Raw genomic sequence first — 27,654 nt, 5'->3', positions numbered from 1 at the left:
TCGCCTGCTTAGTTCAGGGCTTGCAGCTCGCTCCCAGGGTCTTTGGTCAGAGCAGGTAGGAGTCTGTCGCCTCACCACCCCAACCACAGATCTAAGGGCTGAAGGCCAACTTCTATAGCAGCTGGCAGGTTTCCTTGCTAGGACTGGAGTCCTAAGTTGCCGTACAAGTGCCACAAACAGCCGATGTCCTAGCATCACTCCTGTTACACACCACCTCGCCTGTTCTAGCACTCCCCTGTACCCTCAGGGTACCCGCACTGCCCCCATAACATAGCCATTGTAGTACCCCTAACCCAAGCCAGCCAAAGTGCTGTGTGCCACCGGCACCAGCCGGGCCCCCATGGTGCCAAGGAATGTGTCTAGGCAGCCAATAGTGATGTGTGCCTGGGTGCCTACGAGGAGCAGCTCCAAGGTTGGTGCGCGGGAGGCTGGCCGTCCCCACTCACAGCAGTCCTGCACAGGAGGGATTACTGGAGAAGCCCAGGGGAGAGCATTTTAGGAGCACAAAACATTGCAGGCTGATGCCATCTGAGGCTGTTGGGCCTCACCCAGCCAAGGCAGTTGTGCCCTCCCTGCATCAGGGACCTGCCCCAACATGCTCACCTGCAAAGGCCTTGGAGATGCGCTCCTTCTTCCACTCCCAGGGCTGGTCATACTCTTCGGGTGGGCGCTCGTCGTCCTGGGGCAGACGGGACTCCCTGGGCCGTGGGCAGGCTGAACGCTCACTGTCCACCTCTGGCCCATTGAGCACTGGCTCGTAGGGTGTGTCATACAAATGCAGCGGCCGGGCGGGGGCCTCCTTGGAGCCCTTCTGGCGGATCTCTGCCAAAGAGGGGGGAAAGAATAATGCCATGAGCCTCTTCCTGAGCCCCTCTCCCCAAAATAGTGGGCCCAGGACCCTGCTGCAGCAGGGTAGGAAGCCCAGGCAGCGTCCGGGATGGCCCTTGCTCAGGGGGATCAGAGACATTTCCTAAACAAGATGGAGCCCTGGAGCCTTCTACCACAACAGCACATTATCAGCTCTGGACTTGGGGGTAGGCCCAAACTTGCTAGGACTCACCAAGGTCTCCCAGCCGTTGTCCCTCCTGATTCCAGGGGCTGGGGATCCCCACATCTGGCCCCCAACAGGTCATGGCATCCTCACACCCAGCATCGCTGGAGGCTTCTCTGTTTCAGATCGGGAGGAACCATGGCTTCCCTCAGACCCTGCCACAGATGACAAGGCTCTCAGGGCATGTCCCAGAGAAGCCCCAGAGTCTTAGGAATGAGTTGCCTGTCCTCACAGGAGCGCCCAGCCCTGCTAGCAAGTGCCAGTGAGTCACGGCCAGGCCCAGCTGGGCGCTCAGCCAGACTGAAGCACAGCACAAGCGCGGCTTTGTTCTCAGCACTGCTCCCGGCTGCCAGCCCTTCCTGATCACCAGCTTGCTGCTGGCAGGGAGTAGTGGCTGCCCCCCTGCACACGCCTCATGATAGCAGCGTTAGTGAGCCAGCACCAATTGGTGACATGGGCCTCTGAGGCTGTGGGAGCTATAAATCCTGCCCAGCCTGCCCCCCAGCCTCCCTGACCACAGAGAGCAGAGCTGGCTGGGCCTGGCCAGAGGAAGCACTAGAATGGGCAGGAGGCTTCCAGACCCCAGGAGCCATCCCGCCCCTCCAACATGCCCACAGAGCAGCAGGGGTGACTGGGATGCCATGCACGTGGGGAACAGAGCTGCTGGGGGCTGGCTAGAGGGCCAGACAGCACTCAGCTGCACAGCAGAAGCCGGCGAGGGCAAGCGTGGTACGTAGGCATGGGCAGGGAGTGACCTGGCTGAACCGTGTCAGCTAGAGCACTCCCCAGTGGCTGCTCCTGATCACTGCTGCTGCCGTGGTCGGTAGGGTGGCACCCTCTGCTGAGCATTTCCCCAAGAGAAGAGCCTAGACACATTGTAGGCACATCTGACTTAGTGCCAGGCTGAGCCCTCTAAGTGACCACCCAAAGGCACAGCCAGGTGCTCCAGTACCAAACTGGCTACCTGGCTCAACTCCTCTGCCCAGCCCCCACACCTCCACCGAGGCGGGCTGAATGGCCCTGCAGGAATTCAACACCACCATTCAACATGAATGCCAGGATCCCCAGAGGAGTGGTAGGCAGGTAAGGGAGCAGTGTGGCTGTGATGGGAATGCAGGCGCCACTGGGGCAGGGCACAGCTGTGAATAGTAACAGCATCTCCCCCTGGAAGTACAGGTAGCATTCAGCAGGTGCACCCCCACATGCATCAATGACACAGCTGCATGCGCACACACACACCCTGCACATCTGTAATGACTTGTCTATATAGACAACCACATACTCCACTCCTCCGAGGCCCCATGTGACAGCAGATTCCACAGGGGCCACCTGGTTCATCCTCTCAGACATGGCATAAGGCTGAGTTGCATCCAGCCAGTCTTATGGGTGACTGTGGGGCCTGAGACCTGGGCAGTGGTGCTGCCAGAGGAGAACAGATGCCAGAAAGTATTCCCCACACTGCCCTGAGGGGAAAACTCCTCCAGGGAGCTCAAAGAGGGCACAAGACAAAGTTGGAGGCAAGCAAAGCCCAGCTTCTGCACCATACTGGGAGCTGCACATCCAAACAGTGGTGCTGACTCCTGTCCGTGCTGCACGAGACAGAGAGCCTCCTGCTTCCCCATCCCATGCTCTCTGGGGCCCGCAGCTCTGTCAGGGCCTAGCCAGCTCACTGCTCATGGAGACAGCTGATGTCCTTTGGCCTTGCCTCTAAGGTCCCCAGGAAAAAGCTTGAGCCTAGAGCTTAGGTAGGCTGGACCCACTGGTTGTGCCTGTCAGGGCTCCTGCACCTGGTTTGGTTCTGGGTATGCAGCCGCAGAAGAGATATGAAACACAGGGGATGGCAACAGGGTCTTGTGCTGCACGTGTGTCTTGTGAGGAGCCGGGCAAGGTGACTGCTTGAGGGGCCACAGCTGAGCCGGGGTTATACTGGGTTGCCTGGCTCCAGGCTGGGCGGAGGTGGGGACGTGAACAGCCCTGCTCAGCACCCAGCTGCAGACCTGCTTAGAGTCCCTGACCACCCTTGCTCCCGAGGGGTCCTCAACTGGCAGGTTCCACTGCCAGGCTGCAGCTCCCTGTCCCCTCAGCACCAAGCCTACAGGTTGGAGGCCACTGCTTCAGTCACCACCTCCTCCCTCCTCAAGCTTCCCCCACCCTCTGTAGCAGGCTGACTCCAAAGCCCCCTACACCAAAGCATGTCATCTGATTGCCAGGGGCAGCCCCATGCTCCCTCTCTACTCGGGAGCCCCCCAATATATGGCTCCGTCCCTTTCAGTCAGCAGTGTAGCAGATATGCCCACTGGGCCCCCGTCACCCCCAGAGCAGGATCATCTCCTCAGCTCTTAGGGACATGCTTCAGAGGACACCTCCACAGCTAGGGAGACTGCTAAGTGGGATTGACCTATGGACCTTGCCCTTGCCCTGTCTGGTTTTAGCTTCTACCACACGACACCCTCCCCGAACACAAAAACCCAAAGGGTGCTTGCATTGGAAACACAATATCTATTCCAAAATGGCATGCTCCTTCTGTGCTACCCCTCTTCTTGCTGGACTCCCTGTACCGCACACCCTGCACCATCACCTCCCCTCCTCGCAATGGCCCACCCTGCCAGTCTGGGAGCAGGGGGAATGGCAGAAATTGGTGCTGTTTGTCAAGTGTGACTGGAGCAAAAGTTAAAGGAAATAAATCTCCAAACAGAAAAAAGAGGCTGAATGGAGACATTTCAGCTGCATTACCACAGCAGCCACCTCTGAAATGCTTGTCATGGTGGTGGGGCACCTGCACCCTGCAGGGAGGGCAGTACCCACACCGCATACCTCAGAGGAGCAAAAACAACCTCCAACAAGGTAAGGGGGTGAGCAGAGACAAGGGACTGGCCTGAGAAGCTGCAGGCAGAGGATGAGGCAGAGAACAGGGCAAACACCTCAGCGCACACCATACAGCATGGTCCCTGCCAGGCTACACTTGGGCAGCTGGTCTGGCACTGAACCCCACTGCCCCTCTCTTTGCAGCACTTAGCTCCCAAGCTAGCTGGAATAAGGCTGGTACATGTTTGCCTACAAACTCCTCCTTCAGCCACAGCTGCAGCCCAGAAGGCTAGGACCTGCAGCAAACAGGTCTATGGTGGGAGTCCATGCTGCTCTGAGCAGAGCAAGGCCTGCTTGGCATCAGCTGGCTGGGAAGGCAGGACAGCACTATTCCCACTTCATTTTTCTGCAGCATCCTCATAAGACCCACCATACAAACCAGAAGGGAAGCAACACAGGAGCTGAGCTTTCTGTGTGACCCTCAGCCTTGGGTGGATGCCACACAGCTCAACAGCTGAATGTGCTGGCCTTTCTCGCATCCTGACCTGTGTGGCTCCCACTCAGGAGGTGAACTGGGTCCCAACACATTTCTGGGCCCCTCTTGGGGTGGGGACAAAACGCCTTGAAGAACCACAGTCCCTGCGGTGTGACGAGCCAGCTGCTGTGGCTGAAAAGTCTTCTTACTCACTGAAAACCCAGCCCTGGTGGTTTTGGAAACAGGAAAGCTTGACTCAAAAACTTCTCTGGAGTCAAATAGATGCCAGAGACCTTGCCAAGCACAGACTCCCGCCTCCAGATTCAGTACCGACAAACTCTCTGAAGCTCCCCAGCCTCAGCAAGGAAACAGCTGTCCTCCCGCAAAAGCTGCTCAAACCTTCCCAAGCCATTTGCTTCCAGGAAAACCACATGGCTGCAGAGTAGAAACGAGGACCCTGGCTGACCCAAAGTCATGTGCGTGCAGCACGCCACTAAAAGCGCAGCCTGTTTGGAGACATGTTCATGTTAGCCTCCCCTCTGTGCCCTGCTTGTGAAATACAAACAGCAAGGCAGCCTCTCAGACCGTCATGTTCCCAGCGGCTTGAGGCTCATCTACTGGCTGTTCATAACAGGCTGGAAGGCCCTCCATCTTCCCCTCCCTTCAAACCAGCTGGGCCCCTACCTTTGTTCTCACAGACACTGGGCAAGATGCAATAAGCTCCAGTAACTAAAAGGCCGATCTCTTACAACCCACAAGCCCCGTAGGTTCCCCTGCCATCCCCTGGCTACTCTGGGCGAATTGAAATGTTCCTTTCTCCTTTCTCCAGGCAGAGGAGCAAAGAGACAGATTGTACACAGTGACCCTGGAACCCCAACACTGCTCACAGCTCTGGTTATGGTTCAAATGCCGGTACCAACAGTACATGGGGCAAGTTCTGAAAGACCCGGCTTACCTGAGACCAGTACACGGGAGTGCCAGTGACCCTGCCATGGCAGACACCCTGGCCTGGCATGACCAGAGAGCCACAGCCCTTTCTATGGAAGAGTGCCAAGACCTGGGGGACTGTAATGAGCAGAAACATGGCATGTGGGTCCCTTCAGGGGCCTCTCACACACTTTGGGGAGACCAAATACATAAAGCTACATGGTACTTCCTGTGCACTGTCACCCAAAGCAGCAGCACACACTACAGAGCAGCGCACCACTCTGCTGACAGGCCTGAGAGCACCAAATCCAATAGCTACTGACCGGGAGCAAGCGGGGTTGGGGCCAGCTTCCAGATAGCAATGGTTGTGCTCTTCTCCATGCTATTGGAGAAGCTATTGGCAGACCCTGCTATTCATCCCCTGGGTACCACCCAAGAGACTGCATGTTCCTATTAAATTAATGCTGCATTGTGTGGACCCAGTGGTCCAAAAATGATGTCATTTGACCCAGTTTGACAAGCAACACAAGCCTGCAAGTCACACTTATGGTTGCCAAGTGGTGACCTAGAGCCTGGCAGCTCCCCCACACTAGCCTACCATGTGCCACTGAAGGGAATGCCAAGTTCTGGCAAAATCCCAGCAGCTCTGCAGCCAGAAGCCCTCCTTCCCCCTGCCACCTATCCCTGGCCTTTGTGAGAAGCCTATGTGAAACAGGGTGGGCTAGATTCTCCACCCACAGGGAAGCTGGGAGCCGGAAGAGCCAAGCAACACAGTGACCTCAGCTCAAGACTCTGCCCTTACCAGCCATCATCTTCTGGGCCTCATAGGGCTCCATGTAGCCATCATTCTCTGCCACCTTCTCCTGTGCTGCCTGGCCACCAGCCACTTGTGTAGCATCAAAGGGGTCTGCATAGTCTTCTAGCACAATCACCTGCAAAGAGGGAGAAGCCAGGAATGGTTAGAGCACCCCAGAGTCCCCCTGGTCTGCATAGGACAAGGCTCTGTGAAGGGAGGCTTCAGTGAGCTGCCTATGGATGGGGCTGAGCCAACTCCAAGTACTTGACATCGACAAACACCATCATGGGCTTAGCTGAGGAGGCTACTAAAATGCCTGAGAGCTACTTCCTGGCAGCAAGGCAGCCCCATGAGTCACCACACTGTAGGAAAACATGAAGCCCTGGCAGAGGGGGCTGCAGCACACATCTGGGGGTGAAATATACCCCCAGTGAAGCCAAGGGCAAAGGCCCAAGCAGATTTAATCAGTGTGGAGGTATCCCCCAAAGCCCTGTCGCACCAGGACCCAGTCCTGTCATGGCTGTAGAGCTGGGTGGGCACAAGCAATAAGAGGACAGCTCTGAAAGCTGCCTTAGGGGCAAAGCAGGGACAGCCCCAAGGGAGCTGATGGACTGTTTTGTTTCCCCTGCCAGTGAAGTTTGGGGAACACCTGGCATGGCTGCCAGGGAGTGAGGACCCACAGATAGGGAATGCCCCCAGAACACCAGTTCATTTGTGGGCACAAGCCTGTTACCATGGAAATGGGCAAAACAGCCACCAGGGGCTGGTGTGAGTGATGCTAGACCAGGAAGGAGGCAGGCTGGCTTCATAGCCCCTGCGCCAGGGTCACCTTGCAGCCTGGGCTGCATTCCCAGGCACCCAGCAAGGGGCCGGTGTTAGTAGGAAGGGTCCAGTCACCATGCCTAGAAATTGGGCTATGGGCCAAGTGGATGGAGCAGCAGAAGGCGCTGCAGACTCTCATTAGTTTCAGCTCGTTGCTGACAGAAGTGTCAGCCCCCAGCAGCTGCACACCAGGCACAGAGTGAAACACCCTCAGCCCTGCACGATGCTGGCACCCTCACCCACTTGTGAAGGGCTGGCTGTATCCATACAGGTGCCATCCCCTACCATGCCAGGGCTGGGGCTCCCAGGGGCTGGCATGGCAGGCTCCCACGGATTAGCTAGATTGCTCAGGCTGCATCTTCCTGCCCCACTCTATATTTTGCCAACTATCTGCAGAGAATGAACTCTCTTCCCAGGAATTAAATAGTATCATCAGCTGTCTCCCTGCTCCCTAGGCTGTGCAAGGGGCCTGGGAGGAGGAGCAAAGGGCTCCCACTGACACCTCCCCACCCAGCAACTGCTTTGCTGGAAGGCTCTGCTGGCCACCCAGAAATCTCATCCGCCCACACAAACATAAGCACCATCTGTGCATGGGCACCTCCCAGCCCTACCCCCTGCTCCAGGCTTGCCTCCTGTGCAAAACGAACTGCTGGCCTGCCTCCCTGCCTGGTCCTTATGGGTGTCTAGCTGTCAGCAAGACTCCTCCTACCCAGACTCCTCCTGCTACTTCCCTTTTCCCTCAGCATGGCCAGCAATGCCCCCCTGCCCAGATACAGGGTGCCCCCCTTTTACAGCCCTCTTCCTCAGGCCTCACAGGCAGGCTGTGCCTAAGCCTCACCAACGATTGCTGCATCACAGCTTGAAGACCCACTGCTCCTGTCCCTCTGCACGGCTGGGCTCTGGCCAGGCTCCCATCCTTGCAGACAACTCCTGCAACATCCTTCTCTCTGGCACCTTACCCTGCTCACCTCCCACCAAGGCGCAGGGGCTGTGGAGCCAGCCTGCCTCCCGTGGATATTCTTTCTTTAGCCTGTTGCTTTGCTCCCCCTCTTCCTTTGGCATCACATCCAAGCTGCATGTCTTTGTTCTGAGGGTCTCTCATGGTCTGGTCCTGCCCTGTGCTCCCAAGACAGTCTCCTGCCTCCAGTTGGTACCTGTGCCAGCCTCTGCTACCCCTCAGTGTGGTTTCAAACAAGCCCCCCTGCTTTCTCATGTGCTTTTACAAGGGGGAGCTCCCCCCTCAGACTCCCACAATGCTGCTTTAGTAGGATCCCCCCAAAACGCCTTACTTGGCAAAACAATAGTTTGATGCTGGGGGCAGCGAGCCTATTTACTGTCCATTCTGCTGACTGATACTGTTTCATGGTTTCCTTCCACATAGCCGTCCTTACCTCCAGTTTTATACCTAGGTCGTAAGCTCTCTGGGGCAGGGGTGGTCTGTCTTGGGTTTTTACAGCATGCAGCCGGGGTCAAGCTGGGCTGCCTCATGACTGCAAGCTGCCACTGAGGACAGCAGCGCCAGCCACTTGGAGCACACAGGCCCTTTGTGACAGGCCCAGGGGTCCATGGCTCTGGGGGGGCTACAAGCAAGACAGCTCCCCTTTCCAGCCAGCTCAGGCACTGAACACAGACACTGAGGTAGCCAAGCATTTTTGGGGTGAAGCTTGTTGCAGCTCTTTTCAAAAACTGCCATGCTCCTGAACAGACAGCACAGGCATGGCCCTGCTTGGATGTATAGCCCAGCCAGGGTCTGGGGTATCTCCTGCCTGAACAAGGGTTGGAGATGGGCAGCTAAGTCCATGGCACAAACCCCTGTCTCCCTCCAGGCCTTGCTGGGGTCACAGCTCCCCCTGAGCAGAGACCTGGCTGCCAAGCCCTGCACAGGAAGATATGGGTGCCTGAGTTCAATGAGGTCACAGCGCCTCCCCCCTGCCCCCAACGAATCTCCCAGCAAAGAGGCTTCTCTTGGGACACACAGACCCCACTCTGCAGCCCACCATGCTAGGCTGTTTCGTGGCTAAAGGGCACAGCTAGTGAGGGGCAAGGAGCTAAGCCGGGAGCCCTGAGCAGGCCAGGCTCATTGCTTCTCTCTTCCAGAGGCCCCTTGGCAGCTGCCAGGGGCCTTAGGCAGCAGCCAGGGCCCTTTTAGCCGTCAACACCAGAGGGATGGCATAGCCCAAGGCTGACCCACAATCAGGAGGAGCAGAGTTGGCATCAGATGGCCCCAAGTCTAGTCCAGATAGACTGAGCAGAGACCAAGACAGGGTGCTGCACCTGCCTAAAGGTTTACCTGCATAGGACCAGGCAGAACAACTCCACACACACCACGTCTGTCCTGGCTGCAGCAAGGTCACAGCCGATGGGTCTGGGCCAACTCCAGCTTCTCGACAAATGTCTGCCCTGGGACCCAGGGCTGCCATCTGGATAGACTGTGCTGGGCAATCCAGCCAGCAGAGACTTGCAGAGCCGTCTCCCCCTAGTCAAAGGCTTTGCTGGCCCAACGTTACGGTATCTGCCTCACATGGCTGGGTGTGCTGAGAACCAGACATGGTCCTGTCCTCCATGGGGCCTGGCTTCTCACATAGGCCTGGTGCCTTGCACAGATCTTGACTTCAACCAGAAAGCTGTGTTCTATGCAACAAGGGTCAGAGCCATTTGCCTCATGGCTAGGGACCTCTGAGGATCCTAAGAAAAAACCTAGTAACAGATGGACATCAAAGACATCAGCTGCAGCTAAACAAAACTGGAAAAGGAAACTACTGGTAAAGGCACCACAGGTGCCACAGGATGGTGTGGAGAGGCCTTTCCTTGTTTAGCCATTCTTCTCCTCCTGAGCAGGCCTGGTCCAAGCCTGCCCTTTCTTCTTTACACCCTCATGTCACTCCGCTTCCCTCTCTCTCCAGCTGCCCCAGCCCTCTACTTCCTGCTTTTCCAGCTGTCCCCATCCACACATCAGGGCATCCAGAGCCTCCATCCACCAGCCTCTGTTGTCTTCCAGAGCATTCAGCATCATGTCAGCACCTCTGAGGTGCCACCTGGCCTGGCAGTGCCCAGGTGCAGCAAGCCATGCTCGTTTATAAACACCCCCCATTTGCTCCCCGCGCGTACCATCCTCCCCACACCAGTCCCCAGCTACTTCCACTGCAGGGCCTACCTCTTTCCCACGCTGTTATGAACATCAGGGAAAAAGGATCCCACCACAACCCCTTCTACCTCCTGTACAGCTTTCCCCAGTATGTCCTTCTCACTGACTACATCCCTCCTCTTAGAAAGATCCCAGGACAGCAACTCCCTTCAATGCACAGATGTTTGCCAGACCTAACAGTCACTGGTAACATCCTCCCTTTCACCACAGTGTTACCATTGTGTTGCCCCATGCAACCACTCCACACCTGCAGTGTGCAAGATACCTCCTACTGTATACTGCAACCGGCCTAGTCTTGCAGTATGTGCTACATATCAGGCTGTAGGCTCCCTGCCCAGCACTCCAGTGCTCGCTGCATCTCCAGCTGTGCACACACAGTACAGCTTGGCCTTGCAGTCCACACTGTACCTCCAGCTGCGCCTGCCCTGCACAGCCACCCCAGTGCACACTGCACATCATTTTTGTTCCTGCGTTTTTGTTCCTTCCTCTCTCTCTCCCCTAGGGCACTGGGTGCATTTAGGCTATGTCTGCCAGAACCCCCGGAATGCAGCAGGCCTGGGCCATTCACAAACAAATCCGCGTGCTTGGTGTCAGCCACTTAAACCCAACCCTTTTCTTCCTTCCTGTGTTACGAGTGGCATGACAATAGCCCCAGAGCCTCGAAACAGTAGGAAAGTGAACAGGAACTGGAAGCCATAAACACCTCCCACGCTGGCTTTCCTGAGCACAAGCCTTGCTTACGGGCTCACAAAGGAGCCGGTTCCTCAGGCCCCTGCTCCCTCAGGGCCTGGACAGCCCCTGAAAGCTTAGGCAGCTTGAAAGCGTCTAACCTGAACGCAGGAGGCATGATGCCAGCAAAACCACCCACTCCAAGGGCGAGATGGGAACGTGTTGCCTCTCAGGGATGGGTATGTGCATCAATCTACACCCATGTGTACACACATGCCTGTGCAACGTGTGCCTAAGGATGCCCGTGTGTGCCAGCTACTTGTACCAGTGCATGCCCATATGCATATTTCTGGGTGCCTGTTTAATGTCAGCAACATGAGAGAACATAACAAAGAGGCAACCAGCAATTCACTACAACATTGTTAGAAAACTGAAATTTTTCCAAGGTTTTCCCTGTAAAATGGTTCTGAAGCACTGTACAGAAGGCACTCGCAGCTAGCCCCCCTCCCTGTACGTATACACACGCGTGCGCGTGCGCGCGCGCCAATACAGAAGGGACCCTGTCTGAGGAAAGGATCTCATCTACTTGCTGCAGTGCCCCAAACCCTGAGGGGAAGGCAAGGCAGAGGACTCTCAGGTACAGGGCAGCCCAAGACAGAACTGTAAAGCGACTTCCTACACCTCCACTGCATCTCCCCAGGAACAGGCAGCCTCTGGCTTGCATCAGGAGACAGGAAATCTGCTGGGATTGTTCTCTGGCTGCTCAGAAACATCCTAGAAAGAGGCACTTGCCCTCCAGTGCCTTCTCAGACACCTTCTTGCTTTTGTTTACAGACCCTTCCTAAGCACTGGACTCCTAGCAAGGAATCCAACCCCAAAAGCAATGCAAAGCAGAGCCCAGAGTGCTGCAACGTGCAGCTCAAAGCAATGGGGAGGAAGCCTGCTGGCCAGTGGGCCCCTAAGAAAACTGGGAGAAGCCCTTTAAGCTAGAAGCAATGCCTGCCCTCTGCAAGTCCCATCTCCAGCCCTTCCCTCTATAAGGGCTTGAGGCACAGAGAGGGGAAGCCAGAGATGGAGCCCGTTTCTTTACACACACCTCAGAAAGTGCAGTGCTCAGCTGCAAATTACCCAGACAGAAGACAGAATGAGTCGTTGGTGACCTCAGCTGGACAGCCTGAGGAAGGATGCAACACCCAAGGCAGGGTGGTGCCAACCTCCCTCAAGGACACCTGATCTCTTGCCTTGGAGATTAGCTGAACCAATCTGTCCCTGGAGGAGAAGACATGGGGCTAGTGTCCCATGCCTGCTCCCTGTGGCACCATTCTGCCTCTGCCCTGGTGCCTGACCAGCCCCTGGGCCGGAGCCTGCCTGGCAGCCTCTATGTTCCTAGGAACTGGCAATGGCAAGGGATCTGTTTGCTGTGTAAACACACAATCCTGTTCACGTATGCCCCCCCAGTTCAGTCAGGCCCAGGCCCTGACATGCTAACAGGCAGGCCTGTGTATGGATGTACACACCTGTCTGGGCTCAGCCCCACATGCAGTGCAGTCAGCCATAAAGCAAGCCAGAGAAATGCTCCAGTTGTTACCATGCAGCCCTCATCCTGCACGGGCTCAGTACAGGGAGGCAAAGCAGAGAACCACACACTTCCCAAGGCAGCCCCTACAATCGGTCCACAGGGTCTTTGGGTGTTGGAGGGGCAGAGGTGGGGTCCCAGGGCCTGGTAGCTGTGAAAGGACCTGGGCTGCTTTGCCTTTCTCTGGGGAGGGGGGAAGCCTTGATGGCAGCAATGAAGTCATGGCCCCACAAGACAGCTTCCTCTCAGGAAGAAGTGCTCTCCCTCCTCCCTCCTGGAAGTTCAAAGCCTTCCCTTTCTCATGCTAGCAATAAATCACCGGTAGGCCCCCGGCTGGGATAAGTGGAGAAGGTTGGTGTGGGGCTTCTGTGGGAATGGGGAAGGCTGTAACATCTGTTTGGGCAGAGCCCAGACCCAGGCCCACCCCTGCCTGCCCTGCCCTGCCCTCTTTTCCCTTAGGGTAATGCTAGGCAGTTACTATTTCCAGGCCAGGCAGGCATCCCACTGATCCCAGACAGCCAGGGTCAGGGTCTCCCCCCAACCCCTCGCACACACAACTGGTAAGGTGGTGGCAGGACACAGCCTAGCCCCTCCGAGCCTTAGCAGCAGCGCCAGCCAGGCTGAAAGTGCAAGGCATTGGCACCCCCTTACCACCCTCACAGTGTCACACACCCAATGGTGAAACAGCCCCCTGACTGCAAGGCCTGCCAGGTGGGCTGATAGTCATGGGGAGGTGCTGTGCTCCAAGGCAGGTGGGGCCCATGGTGGAAACTCTTCCAATGCTATTTCTGAAGAGCCACAATGCCTCTATAGCTTGGTCTTAGGCTTTCAAACTTAGCAGCAGAGGCTCCCAACACCAGGGAGTTGCCTGCTGCTGGTCCTGTGCAAATGGAGCCAAATGTGCTTGGCTTAGGGAACTGGTTATGAACTTTCACCATGTCCCATTGAAGGCTCACTTGCAAACTGCCTGTTCAGGGCTTGCTGCCACAGGCCCTGCCTGTTCTCTGAGCCCAGAGCATACACAGTGCCCCCCTGGCCCTGTCAGCGAGCACCCACCCCCCCTCTCCCCATCTAAGTGAAGATGCCTCCTCATGACCAGGAGACATGGAGTTCATGCCTCAATGCTTCTACTGAGCCCTGAGCCTCCAAGTCCTGCACACCCCTTTCCCTTGCTCAACAATTATACCAGGCAGGAAGATCTGGTCTGTACAGGACAAGCCCAGCTCTAGGCTCACTGCTTCTCAGCAAGCATCGGTCAGCACAAAACAGCCGCCTCTCCACAAAAGCCAGATCCTCCCCACAGCTCCAAAACCATGTTCTGAAGTGCTGCTAGGCAAGTCCCTGAAAACAGACTTCCCTAATGGGTCAGTGCATAGGCACACCTCATCCCCAGGGTGTCCAGGCCTGACTTTGATTTCCTGAAGTGCCAAGAGTGCCCAACCACTCATGAACTTGCTAGGAAGGGAGAGGTGCCCAGTGCCATGGGTGGCAGGATCTGGATGGCCAAGCAGAGAGCCTGTGGTCTGGACCCGACTCAGCCACTGGCTTGTGACAGGACCTCAGACAAGGGACTCTGCCTTGCCATCTCCATTCCTTCATCTGTAACACAGACAAGCTCCTTTCCCTCTCCACCCTCTGTACCATGCCATCACTCAGGGGCTGCCAGGCCCTGGCCAAACAAGCCGCTAAGAGCTCTGGGGAATTGGGCCCCAAATGGCCCGTGCTGGACACCTGATCACAGAGGCCTTGACTTAAAATACTAACTTTAGCAAGCGTCAACTTTCTTCCCTTCCCCCCATACCTTAGCTGCCTATCTTAGTTGCCATCCCTTCCAGCAAGGCTGAAAAGATAAACCTGTTACTACCAGAGGAGATCACACAGTGCCAAGACCATAAGCGTCATGAAAAAGGCTGGGAGGTAGTTAACAATGCTACATTCAGTGCCAGGTTTGCAGTTAGATACAGAGGAGGCCACGCGTGACACGCTGAAGCTACAAAAGAAATCTGGAGCAGCTGCCTGCTTCCCTGGGCATGGAGCGAGCCCAGCTCCTGCAGGACATATCGCCAGGAACCGGCAATTACAGATTGTATCCTAATGGAGAGGCATGCAGGGCCAAATTAAGGTTGCCCTGGCAACTGTAGATCTCGTGTTCCCTAATTTGAAGGCTGGACTTTGAGAGATGTGTGGCGTCCTTTCTTCCAGCATTGTTTGCATGGAGCTGTTGGCCCAGACAAAGAGTAGGAGCAGGGCTATGGAGCATGGCTGTCACGGCAGCGACCTCCAGCGCGTGGGCTGCGCCCCAGACAGGGCAGCTCCTCAGAGGCCTCCTGTGTGAGGAGCAGCAAGGCAGGCTGCTGCAAGCAAACAGGCACTGGCATGGCACTGGCAGTGCCCCCAACTAGTAGTGAGGCATAACACCTGGGTGGCCAACAGTTGGGCAAGCCACAGGTGTGGGGAGTCATCGTATCAGCATGCCCTAGATACCCAGGCAACACCTGACTGCTCCAGCTGTCAGGGACAGGATCCCCATCCCGCCCTTGCCTGCCCACCCTGCAGCAGAGATAGAGTATATGTCTGTGTGTGTTCCCCCAATCCCTTCAAATTTCCCCACTCCTCCCCTAAAAACCCTACCCCCTCTCCCCAACCTCTTCGCACTCACCCCTAATCCCTCCTCCCCCTCCCCACACGCACACACTCTAGCCCCAGCAAATGCACCTCCAGTTTAGGGCTTGTCTATCCTTGAAAGGTAATTCGGATTAAATGCCTATTCCGCAACAGCTCCGTGTGCCCTTGGGCTGCTCCTTTCAATAGTGCCCACGTGACTGGGCCCCTGCATCACTCCGGCTTTCAGAAATGTCACCTTTTGTCTGCATCGTGGTATGTCAGCATGTGGGGAGAAAAGGGGGAGAACATACACTTGGGCCTTCAACACAGCAGTTAGGCTTGTCCTGCTATATTATTTATGTTCACTTTGTGCAAGAACAAAATGAAACAGAAGTCAGGGGAGGGAGTGAGAAAGACATGGCTGAAAATCAAATACATATCACCTAGAATCACGTGTGCCTTGACACAAGCGTACATGCTCCTACTCCCATGCAGGCCCTGACCCCCTACTACTCACAGCCAGTGCCTGCATCATAGGCAAATGTAACAATGCACACACACACCACCCCTCCAGGCTAGTACACATGTGATGATAACTATTTTAATTTCTCCCCTGGGCACTGAACCAGGGCCCTTTAGAGCTAACAGCAGCAGCTGCTGCTGTGCTGTAACAGCACCCCTCCTCTGGGGCTTGGCACACAGGTGAGCTGTGCCACCCACTGACCAGGAAGCTACACACTCACACCCAATGCAACACCCACGTGCCCTTCAACAGAAAGAACCTTGTTAGTGCACTGAAAAGCCGATGCCTGTGTGAGTCTGGGGCCCAGACAGACAGGTGAGAAGAGTGCAGGGGTCTCCGAGATCAGAGTTAAGACCATCTATGGGACCCTCACCGCAGGCTCCCTTTCTGCCACCAAGCTTTTGTTCGAATGAGCTGCTGTTTGTTTAAGCTGCATGCTCAGTCCTACCTCATGCTGCCTGACGGACATTTGGGGAGATTCTTTCATTTAAAAATGTACTAAATGCCTCATCCTGCATGTGAACCATCCTCCATGTTTCGCTGGTAGATGGCAAGAGCGTGCTTCTGTTTCATATTCTAATCACTCCGGAGAGCTCCAAGTTCAAACTCTCCTCTCCGGGCTCCCCAGTGCAAAAAAACCCTTTCTCCACAGGCCCTCTGATTTACATGCAGCTCTTTGCAGAATTACCGCTGCCTAAAATGCGAGGCTAATGTGTGTAATCAGATGCTTCACAATGGGTCTGGGAAGCACCTGGAACACCCAGCCTGGAGTGCAACGTAGTATTTCTTTCCTTTTTTTTTTTTTTTCTAATGAAAGCTTGGTAGGAACAAGATCAGACTTATGTTTGTAATGCAAGGTACAGCGTACTCCCTTTGCATGAATGCAAGATAAGGGCATAATTCTCTTAACCATATAACGTGGTGCCAGTCCCAATTTTTATGCCCACTGCTTACATTATAACAAACAAAAGCTCTCTGCACACTGGTTAAGTGTGTCAAGTGCTTAGTACCTTTCAGCCCCACTGTCTATTTGTAACATAATTTTACTCTGGTGAGCTGCATAGATGAAGTGAGCTACAGCTCATGAAAGCCTGTGCTATACATCTACTTTGGTTGGTCCCTAAGGTGCAAACCTACCCTGCCTTCTACTTGACTTCAAACTAACATGGCTAACTATGTCTAACTACATAGAGACAGTGACAGAAGCATCTGTCAGAAGCCTTCATATTGATGGGAGCAAGTGAGTCTGAGGGATGGCCATCTCCCCTGTTTTCAAGGCTTGTAATAGCAGCCCCAAAACTATGTATTAAAAGCCTTGAAAATGAGAGATGCTAGTTACTAGACACCCTGGGAGCAGGACAGACTCCATACGTGTGTCATCACCAGAGAGTTTGTGCCATTGCACATGAAGTGTGTGACCACACAGTGCAAGAGTGATACACTCAGGGGCAGAATTAACTGGGACCACATCTCTGCACCTGTTGGTTGCTAGGGCACAGCACAGCTCAGCTCTGAAGAACAATGGATGCCAAGTGCTGTATACAGACCAGAGGCAGCATGCCAGGGTGGCACTGTTGAACGGGCGCAGGAGTCCATGGTCAGCCAAGAATGCCGTTCTGTATCATAAGCCCAGCAGCTGCACATATGGGGCTGGGATTTTGATACTGGCTAGATGAGCTGCATGACCCTGCTGGCTCAAATGAAGCTCCCCACAACAGGTGATTCATGGTGGTTCCCTGAAGCGGGGGGCAGGTGGAACAGGAGCTCTTGCCAGCATGTCTACATGGCTGGGCCTGGGCAGGCTGTAAGGCTTAGACAGGATGAGTCACTAGGGGAAGCTCAGGGCAGGAAAGGCCCACACCCAAGAGCTTCCTGGCTAGCTGATTTCCACACAGCACAGCTCTGACTCTAGGCACCCTCAGCCAAGTCCCTTGTCCTGTGGGATCCCGGGCAGCCTTGCCCCTCTCCCCAACCACGTGGCTGTTCACTGGTGGCCAGCACGGCCTATATGTGCAAGGAGCCTGGGAAGTACCAAGGAGACAGGCTGAGCATCCAGGCTGCCACAGGTGTCTGTGTGCCCTCCTAACAGCTCCAAAAGAGGTCCCAGGCCCTGTGCTAGAGCTGCTGCTTGGAGGCACAATGGGAGCAGGACTGTGCCTAGGCCTAGGTCTTGGGGCTGTCACCCCTTCACATGGTGGCAGCAGGAGCAGGGCCCTAGGTCACATGGGACTCCAGCACCTGGTAGGCCATTATCCAACCCCACTCCATATGAGCACATACATACGCAAGATATGTCAACCCATGCCTACATGAGGGGTGCCTGTCCTGCCCACTCGGTGACCCAGGGCAGCCAGACTGCACTGTGCTTTCTGGGTTATACACAGCTGCCAGGCAGTTTGCCCCACGACAGGAAGCTGTGCCTTGCCCTGTGCACCTAGCTATACAGGGGGAGTGTCTCCCCTCCCCAGTGAGTCTGCTTAGCTCAGGAACTGTGCAAGGGACGGACCCAATATCTCAAGTAGGTGTCCATGGCTTCTGATGGGGACCAGGGCGATGCACTGCCCAATCACTGCTTCCCAGCCTAGGGAAATTGGGAAGAGACCCGCAGTCCCAAGCATCTTCCTCCCTGCAACATTCACCAGCTTCCTTTCATCTCACTGTTCTTCAGGAGCCTCCAGATCCCCACAGACCTCTCCTATCACCATGTGTGAAGGGCACAGTTGTCCATTACCCCCTCAGCCTCCCCCTCAATGCTACTCTGTTGAGCTCAGCCAGGGATACATGCACTGTTAGGAAATCCCTCATGCCCCAGGCATACCTGCTCCTGCCTGGCACTGGGGAGGTGGCCAATGGCATTACACAGGGTGTCCCATGCTCTCATAGCACAGCTGGGGTACGTAGAGAGCTCTCAGCACACGTTCAGCACCTACATGCACACCAAGACAAAGACACTGAGCAAGCCCCACAGCCCCTCACCAACCGAGTGCCACATGCTGCCTCTGGTACTGCTCTGACTTCACAGAGGCCTGGGCACTCAAGAGGCTTGGGCTTGATTTCCTGCTCTGCCACAACTCCTGGGATGACTTGGGGCAAGTCATTTAGTGCCTCTGAGCCTTCTGAAAGCAGAAAGCCCCATGTCTGCTCTGACACAGCTCCCCTACCTGATCCCACTGAAACCCTCTCTGTTCATATAGAGTATGAGGCGCAAACACTATGGAAACACAAGGTCCATGTGCTTGCAGCATCTTCCCTCAGCAAGGAACATAGAGGAGCAGTGAAAAAAGCCCAGCAACATCAGCCTTATGATGCAGCTCTCCTCAACTCCCAGTCCCTGCCATGTTTTGTGGGGTTTGGCAAAGACCTGACTAGGCCTGAGCCAGAGTAGGCCAAGGTCAGAGGAGCAGACCTTGGCATTAGAGGCACAAGCAGCTGCAAGCCGGAAACCTCCAACTCCCCCTCAGCTAAAGGGCTGTGCTCAGTGCCTCCGGCACCACAGAAGAGTTCAGTGGGGCAAGCAGCTCCCTTGCCTCAGCACAGAGCAGGCAGGGCAGGAGAGACCTGTAACCCACACAGGCCATGCTACACAAAGCCAGGAGCAGCTTGAGGCCTGCATCCCACACAAGCTGTGCCCCTGTATGGTCCAGCAAAGCCAGGTCACAGGACTGGCTAGGCAGCCTAGACAGGCCCACACCAAACACTCAGGTGCAAATCGTGGCCTGGGGTACCCCAGAAAGGCCCCAAAGCCAAGTCAGACAGCACCCTGGACAAGATAGGGGGGAGGGGGAGGCTAGCATTCAGGGCCCAGACTCAACTGAGCACAGCTGCCTCTTCTGAAGGGCAGAGGTTGAGGGATTGAGGAAGCAAACTGCCAAGGCAGGGAGACTCTAGGAGTGTCACCCTGATGCCCTAAATATAAACCCTAGCCAGTGTCTGATCAGGGCAGGCTTGAAGCTGGTCACACAGCCAGGACTATGTTCAGATACCACATCCCAGGCTGGAAAAGCTGCCCATACCATCGAGCAACGGACGGGAGTGCCCGGCCCTCTGCCTGCCCTCTACTTAGCAATTCTTCTCTGGCTGGGCTGAGACCTGTTCCCCTCACTGTCTCAGCACAGACCTGCACAAGGCCACCACTCCCTGATTCAGCTGGGGTGAACTACCAGAGGCAGGGGGAACAGGCTGGGCCAGCTTGCCAGCAGGACCCACACAAGAGGACAACCCAGAGACAAGGCAGGCAGGCCCCACTGCCAAGCTAAAGCCCTTTCTCCTTCCAGCTGCCTGGTTTCCAATCTGACTTGGTAAACATGCCTGGACTCCAGAGAGCCCTAAGCTGGAGAGCTGTGACCTCGGGCTCAAACTGCCCTTGCAAGGGGCTACGCAATAGACCTGTGCTGTCCAGTCAAGGTTCTGGTGCCCCTGGGAAGCTGAACTGGTGCACAGGGGGCACCTCATACAACACTCAGCACAGGGGTCCTCAAAGGGCCATCAAGAGGGAGCTGTCACAGCTGGTAATGCCAAGCTCCAGAGAGTGGGGATTGGGTAGGTCCTTGTGCTGGTCCTTGCACTGGCACTGAGGCAGCTCCCACTTCTCCTTGGCTCTGGGTAAGGGAACTAATAGACAGGGCACTGCTGTGAGGAGCACGATGGCTGATGGGAGGAGCTGGGCTCTCTGACCGCCCTGCCAAACCCCCCTCCCGCCCATGGGGCAGTATTAAGGCTGGCTGAGATGCATCAGCTGAACAGCACAACTTCTGGACATCATACTGCCAACAGGCTGCCCTCACTGTGACCCTGGAACTTGGCACAGAGCTGGCCAGTGAGTCATGGACAGGCACAAAAAATCAGGCCTTGCTCAGAAGACCACACCCAGCCGATCGCAGCTGCTCTGCCCTCCAGGCCTTCTGACTCCCAGTGTCCTGCACCGGCAGGGACCCAAATCTGTGACTCTGCAGTTGTATTAGCAGCAAGTGGGGTGGTGGATGGGAAGGGAGTGACTTGACTTCCTGTCACATGTGGGACAAAAGCTGTGCTTGCTCTTTCACACACGGCTGTGACAGCTCCCAGCTGGACACCAAACTGCCAGGCATATGGCTCATTTACCTTTTTACCAGGTATGTCTTGGAGCTGGTGCCTGTAGTCAGTCACTAGATCTCACTGGTGACAGCCCAGGCTCTGGCTTTCCCAAAGAACTGCCTTCCTCTGCCCCAACCTAGTTGCTGTCCATGCACAAGGAAGCACTGCAAGGCAGATGCAACTCTGAAACCAGATCTTTCAGGATGCCTTAACCCAATGACCCCAGTGTACACCCCACACTGCCCCAGGCCTGAAGCTGACATGCATGTTTGTCCAGACAATCTGACTCTGCATGTCCCCTTTAAAGACACTTTATTGCCTGCCACTTTACCTGTGCTTGGCTACCGCTCCTGTGAATGAACCTTGTAGGTAAAGACAGATTGTTTCTACTCCTTTACTTAAGGTTTCATAGTTTCATGGTCGGTAGGGTCAGAAGGGACCTGAGCAGATCATCGAGTCTGACCCCCTGCCCTGGCAGGAAAGAGTACTGGGGTCAAACAACCCGAGCAAGGTGTTCATCTAGCCTCCTCTTAAAGACCCCCAGGGTAGGAGCCAGCACCACTTCTCCTGGAAGTTCGTTCCAGATCCTAGCCGCCCTGACCGTGAAGTAGCACCTCCTGATATCTAGTCTAAATCTACCCTCTGCCAGCTTGTGACCGTTATTCCTGGTCACTCCTGGCGGTGCACGGGGGAACAGGGACTCTCCCAATGTCTGCTGATCCCCCCGACTAGTTTGTAAATGGCCTCTAGATCCCCCCTCAGCCTTCTCTTGTGGAGGCTGAACAGGTTCAGGTCCCGTAGCCTCTCCTCGTAGGGCCTGCCCTGCTGCCCCTGATCATGCAAGTGGCCTCCTCTGGACCCTCTCCGTGCTGTCCACATCCCTCCTGAAGCGCGGTGCCCAGAACTGGACGCAGTACTCCAGCTGCGGCCTGACCAGTGTGCACAGAGGGCGAGGATCACCTCCTTGGCGCTTCTTGAGATGCATCTGTGGATGCATGACAAGGTACAGTTGGCCTTCCTGCGTCCCCGTACTGCCGGCCCATGTTCAGTTTGGCATCAACAGTGATGCAAGATCCTTGTCTGCCTCTGCACTGACGAGAAGGGAGTTCCCCAGCCTGTAGGTATGGTGCTGGTTCTTCCTCCCCAGGTGTATCACCTTGCACTTATCAGTGTTGAAACCCATCCTGTTTGCATCCGCCCAGCCCTGTAACCTGTCTAGGTCCAATTGCAGCCTATTCCTCCCTTCTAGCGTGCCCACATCCCCCCACATCTTAGTGTCATCAGCAAATTTGAACAGGGTGCTTTTTACCCCCTCGTCCAAGTCACTGATGAAGATGTTGAACAGTGCGGGCCCAAGGACCGAGCCCTGGGGGACCCCTCTGCCCACATCCCTGCAGGTCGAAAATGCCCCATCCACCACCACGCTCTGAGTGCGGCCCTCCAGCCAGTTAGTGACCCATTTGATTGTGTAGGTGTCGACACCACAGTCCCCCAGCTTTTTAATGAGAACAGGGTGAGAGACAGTGACTGCAGAAAAGGTGACTGCAGACAAACAGCTCACCCCACAGTAGTGCCAGGGACTCCCATGTCTCCTTAGCTCCATGCCCAGGAGCAGGAGGGCACTATGTTTTGCAGCAAAAGTAGACTCTCACATGCAAGGCTGACAGTCTAGAACAGGTCCAAAGTGTCAGGGCTTAATTTAAACACAAAACTGAACAATACCATAAGTGCAGCACAGCTGGGGATATGACAACCAGGGAAGCAGCTGGACTGAACATTTCTGTTAAAATGGGCAGCAGTGAAACAACTAACACTAGGAATAGCCTGTCCCCTTCAGAATACAAGCTTAATCTGTCAATACATGGGGTAGCTACTTCCTCACATTGGTGTGTCAAGCTCTCTGCAGACTCAGGCAGCTGTGGCAGAATCTACATCACCCAGGCCATGCTAGCAAGATGATCTGCACAACCAGCTGGCTAAAAGCATCATACTAATGGAAAAGAAAGCTCACATTCTGGAGCAGCAACTCTGCAGCCACGCAAGTAGGAGGTATTATATTGCCCTACAGGATTGGGAGGTTTTTCAGCCCATCTTGACCCTTCAGTCACACACACACACATACACATTACCACCCTTATTGGAGCACCCTCATTGGAGAGTCCCAAAAGCTCAGGAGATTCTATGTTATGAAAGAACAGCCTTTAGACAAGACATGCAAACTCATAGGAAAGGCTCCATGAGCAGAGCCCCCCCCCCCAGCCGCGATTCTGATGGATAATTGGACTCTGTTGTTAAGCACTTGCACCTTATTCTCAGCTCACGATTGTTTTCCTTCACCTTCCAGTGGCTGGATCTCATTCTGCCTTTGTCTGCCACATAGGAGAGCCCTTTGCTATCAGGAATCTCCTCCCCATGTAGGTACTTAGAGGCTGTGATTAAATCATCTCTTAACCTTCCCTTTGATAAGATAAATGCACCTCCTCCTCTCTCCTGCTCTCTCCTGCTTGTGGTTTCCCAGGCTGCCAGCCCATCAGCTCAGCAGCTCTTTGCTGAACCTGTCCTGACTTTTTACCATCCCTTTTTGAAGTCTTGAACTGGGCACTGGACCATTCATGCTTCCACTCCTCTCACCCCACACTTATCTGCTCAGTGAGCTGCTAATCTCCTGTGACCCCTGGGCCCTTTTCAGTCACTGCTTTCAAGGGTGCAGCCCTCCCCACCGCCACCAGTCCTGCTTGATGGTCTTTGTTCCTAGGAACATGACCTGGTATTAGGCTGCATGCTATAATGCCTGTGATTAAACCGCACACAGCTTCCCACGGTGCTCCACACCACTGACAGTGAACATCCTCTTTGGGACTGCCACCCCCCCAGTCTGTTCTGCTGTCACTTTAGCAGCAACAATGTTATATTTCATTTCTTTCCAGACCTTTCACAAAGATAGAGTAGCACTGGACAAGAAACAGATCCCTGCAGGGCCCCCAAAACTCCCCCCAGCCAAATGATGTTCCTTCACTAGCAAGCAACAGCAGAGATCTAACAGCCAGCCAGTTTTCAACCCATTTAAAACTCTCCCTATTGCGTCTGCAGATAGATTGTTTATCCAGATGTCAAGCAACGCGAAATCCAAGTACATTATTGTACCAACAATTCCCTCCATCAACCAGACCTGCAAGGAAGGGGGATATCAGGTTCATCTGCCTTGGACTAAACCTGTTGATTAGATTGGCACTAATTGTATATACAGCCTTTATTCCCGGAGTCCTGTATCAGCAGCTCCAGACTGGGCTTGAGATTGACAGGAGGCTGGCTTAGCTCTGGGTGCCCTTCAGCTCTGGTAGATGCAGCAGGGCTCTGGCTTCTCCACGCTGAAAATGGGAGTCCCCCAGCTGCCCTCCAGGAACCTTGCTCCTCACAGGGATGCACTGGTTTCCTATTCCCAGCCCAGCTCTGCTCCCCTACTGGGATCTCAGCCTTAAGCAGGGGGTCAGCACTGCCCATGCCATCGTCCTGCAGGAGGAGTGTGCAGGTGGGGGCAGAACGAAGATCCTGGTAGCGTCATGCCTCCCTTCAAGCCCTGAGGAGCCAGCTCCAGTGCAGGAAAGACGAGCACACTGCGAACGAGGTTTCAGGGCTCCTGCAGCCCACCAGCCCTGGCACTAACATGACGCTGCCCAGCTTCCCTGGTAGGGCTCACAGGGGCAACACCACAGAGGATGGCTCATATGTTTATTTCACACGGATTGGAAGGAAACCTTCTGCTCTATGCATTCAGGCCCTAGCTGTGCTCAAGTCAGAGGGGACTCTGGGCCGTATTGAGTCTACCAGAGCTGTAAACAAGCAGCTGAGGCCGGCTGCCTCCAATCCCGCACTGCACTGAGCACACAGCTGGAAATAAATTACAACCCAAGCAGGGAGAAAGAAAGGGGGAGCAGGCGATGCGAGCTCTGGGCTCTGCCTGCCGGCGCCAGAGAGAGAGAGAGGGGGCCGGCGGGGCCCCCAGCACTCACGATCCAGCGAGCACAGCGCCCTTCTGGGGAATATACCTGTCTGCTGCCAGGAGGCGGAGGAGACAGCCCGAGCTGCCTCTGCATCATCCACCGAGCGGCTGCTGACACTTGACTGGCATGTTATTGCTGTCAGGACAATGGATGGGAAGCGTGACACGTCGGAGAGCCCGGGCAGGCGGCGAGCTAGCTCGGCTCCCGCGGAACAATGGGAAGCGGGTCCCGCGGAAGCGGCCGCCCGGGCACGAGCCGCGCGCGGGGTCGCCGCCACCCCGGCCAGGGCGCGGGGCCGCGGGCTCCGGGCTGCAGCTCCGGGCGCGAGCGGAGGCAGGGTCCCATCGGGCCACGCGGGGCTGAGCACAGCAGCATGCCGGTGCCACCAGCCCGCGGGCCCGCCTCTCCCCCGCGGCCGCTGCCCCTCACCTCTCCCGCCCTCCCAGCACAGGGCGGCGAGGGCGGAGGGCCGGGGCGGCAGCAACACGTGCCCGCGCCGGCGGTGCTCGGCGCTGCAGCTCTCACCTTGTCGGGGTGGTCGGGCGGCGGGGGGGAGGCGGGCGGCGAGGCGGGGCCGGCGGGCGCCTTCTCGGCCGCCTCCACCTTGATGAGCCGGTGCTTGGGCGAGCCGTAGCGCGCGTCCGGGCCGGCGGCGGGGGCGGCGGGGCCGCTGTAGGGGTCCTCGAAGTCGCGCTCCTTCTGCAGCTTGTAGGCGGCCAGGATGTCGGGGGGCGCGGCGGCGGCGGCGGGCGGGGCGGGGGGCGCGGCGCCGCCCGGCGGCGGGGGCAGGGGCTGCGGCGGCCCCGCGCGGTAGTCGGGCGCGGGCGGCGCGGGCGGCGCGGGCTTGGCGCTGCGGAAGCCCAGGTGCTCGCGGAGCCAGCGGGCCATGCTGCCCACGCACTGCGGCGCGCCCCCGGCCCCGGCCCCGGCCGGGCCCCGCTCCGAGCACCCCCCGCCCTCCGCCGCCGCCGCCGCCGCCGCCGCTCCGCTCAGCAGCATCGGGACGGGCGGACTGAGCCGCGGCGGCGGCGGAGCCCGCAGCCCGGCGCCGGCCGGGGGGCGGGAGGCAGAGGGGGAGGCGGCCAAGGGGAGGCGGCCAGTGCCACCTGCCGGAGCCGGAGCCGCGGCGCCTGCTGCACCCGCGCCCGAGCCCTGCCCGGGCCGATCCCGCCCGGCCCGGCGCGGGGCCGCCCCGAGCCGGCACCCGGGGCCTCGCGACGGCCCATCGCGCAGCGCGGCCGGGAGCGCCCGAGCCCGGCTGCCCCGGCGCTGGAAATGTCCCGTGCCCCCCGGCCTGGGCACCCGGGGCCCGAGGGCACGCGGTCTGGCCTGGCCTTTTCCCCACAGGGGTCACTTCACCCCCAAGCCCAGGGGTGTTTGGCAGCGGCCTGGGCAGGAGCTGCTGGGCTGGTGACTCAGAGAGACAGGACAGAAGAAGACCCTCCTGCTCTTTCGCACAAAGCCCAGCTCGCCAAGCCCACGGGTACGTGCGCCAGACAAGACAGAGACTTCTTGAATCACACGGGAATCTTTCTGGGTGAAAATGGAGCCTGAGCGCTGCGGCGGTGCCCGCCGGAGTCTGCCCAGAGCCCAGGACAGGTTCTCGGAGGGGAGCAGCTGCCTCCTTGCCAGGCTGGGTGTTGGCCCTGAAACCTAACGATGGCAACAGCACCGCATCAGCCCGACCGAGCTGGGCACTGGCTGCTGGTGCAGGCTGTGTTGTTCTCAACTGCTCTCCTCGGCTCAAATATCCACAGCTCATTCAGAAGATAGATGCAGCATCAAAACGAATGACCCGAATATCAGGAGAGAGCAGGGCGGCTGCACTAGTGCTGCCAGGCACCTGCAGATGGAAGTCCACAGCTATTTGTAGTTGTGGGTTTGCCGGGACCTATAGAAGGTCCCATCTGCTGCATCTGAGACCACAGCAACCCCGGGGGGCTCAGCTGCAGAAACCTCTCACTCCCAGCATCGTGGAGCCATGGAGCATTTACGCTGTGCACTCGCACAATGGATAACTGCTTGGAAATGGGTTCTGTGGCTGTGTGCCAAGGCACACCGCCTTGCAGTGGGGCTCTGCAGAGGCAACCATCTGAAGGAAAATCCCCCTGGGCATGCATCTCTGGAGAGCTGCCTTCAACTGCTTCTCAGCTGACAGCTAAAAATCTGTGTGATGGCATCATCCCGCTGTGCACAGGACAAGAATACCATCAGCCTCTGCCTGGCATGTGGTGCCCTCCCAACAGAGACCCAGAGAGAGGGGCATCAGCAGAAGCAGGCGCCGCGGAGGGGCTGAGCGAGGGGCACTGGCAGAGCAGAAGCCCGCGGGGAGCAGGGAGCCGTGGGTTGGGAGGGAGGAGACAGCAGCACAGGACTGGTCAGAGTGGGGGAAGGAACTTTTTAAAGTCTGGTCTAGGACTGAGGAGCACTGGCAGAGGAGCAGGAGGCTGCAGGGCAGCATAGAGGGGCATTGGCAGAGCTGGGTGAGGGGATCCCAGGGCAGGGGGTGACAAGTACAGTCCCCAGTCTGGGTGCATACGGCAGCTGTTACAGACCCTCAGTGTGACGTCTGTGAGGGGGGATCAGAAGCCAGCCTGCCTTTGGGTTGTCCTCCCCAGAAACCCCAGCAAAGGGCAAGGCTGAAGGGGGCTGTTCGTGGGTCACTTGCACGGGTCCAGGAGGACGCTCAGCCCTGCTCCCCGCGCTGCCAGGAGGAGCCCCGCCGGCCTGGCGCTGTCACACTGCCACCTGGTGGCCAGCTCCCTTCAGCTGGATGAGACTGGTGGGAGCTAGGCCAGCGTGGCTGGGGGCGACGGCCTCTCACAGAGTCCTTGACACAACAAGCCACTTGCCCAGGGCTGGCCCCCGGTCCATGTGTCCCTCCAACCCCACAGGCCTTAGCCCAGGCAGTGGCCAACAGGGTGACACCACATTCCTCTTTGCGGACATGTTAGCTCTGGGGCCCGGCGGTGGGTGGGATCTCATCCTTCAGAGCTTTGCCTGGAAAAGCATCTCTTTCTAGTGTGCCCCAGCTGCCCCATGGCACTGCTCTGGGCTCCCCCCGGGCTCTCTGCGTTTCTTGATTTCCCCAGTCTTCAGATGAGACATGGGGGTCTCGGTTCTGCCTGTCTCCGAGGGCAGGCCTGGGGAGGGCAAGCCCTGATTGCCGCTGGTTTGGGTTTGTCCT

At 56.8% G+C, this 27,654-nt stretch overlaps 1 protein-coding gene across 7 annotated transcripts in view; it reads right to left on the bottom strand.

Annotated features, from left to right (window-relative positions):
• The window catches only part of SHF (Src homology 2 domain containing F), a 56,394-nt gene extending 30,878 nt beyond the window's left edge, over positions 1-25,516 (bottom strand). For 2 of the 7 annotated variants that reach the window (XR_016439333.1, XR_016439334.1), the window contains exons 1-3: positions 24,993-25,514; positions 6,061-6,190; positions 604-822 (exon numbers count right to left, since the gene is read on the bottom strand). Coding sequence is in view for 5 of the 7 variants with exons in the window: in XM_090029077.1 (XP_089885203.1) it covers positions 604-822; positions 6,061-6,190; positions 24,993-25,466 (823 nt within the window). In the remaining 2 variants the exon portion in view is untranslated. Of the gene's footprint in view, positions 1-603; positions 823-6,060; positions 6,191-7,119; positions 7,138-24,512; positions 24,666-24,992 lie in introns of those variants that run through there. The other 5 variants (XM_090029077.1, XM_090029079.1, XM_090029076.1 and 2 more) reach the window with 4 other exon arrangements.
• Between the last annotated feature and the right edge of the window lie 2,138 nt (positions 25,517-27,654).

Source organism: Crocodylus siamensis, chromosome 15 (genome assembly GCF_052110815.1).
Source record: "Crocodylus siamensis isolate JL-2025a chromosome 15, ASM5211081v1, whole genome shotgun sequence".
Lineage (NCBI taxonomy): Eukaryota > Metazoa > Chordata > Crocodylia > Crocodylidae > Crocodylus > Crocodylus siamensis.
Note: the sequence above shows the minus strand (reverse complement) of the source record. Positions and strands in the feature narration are given on the sequence as shown.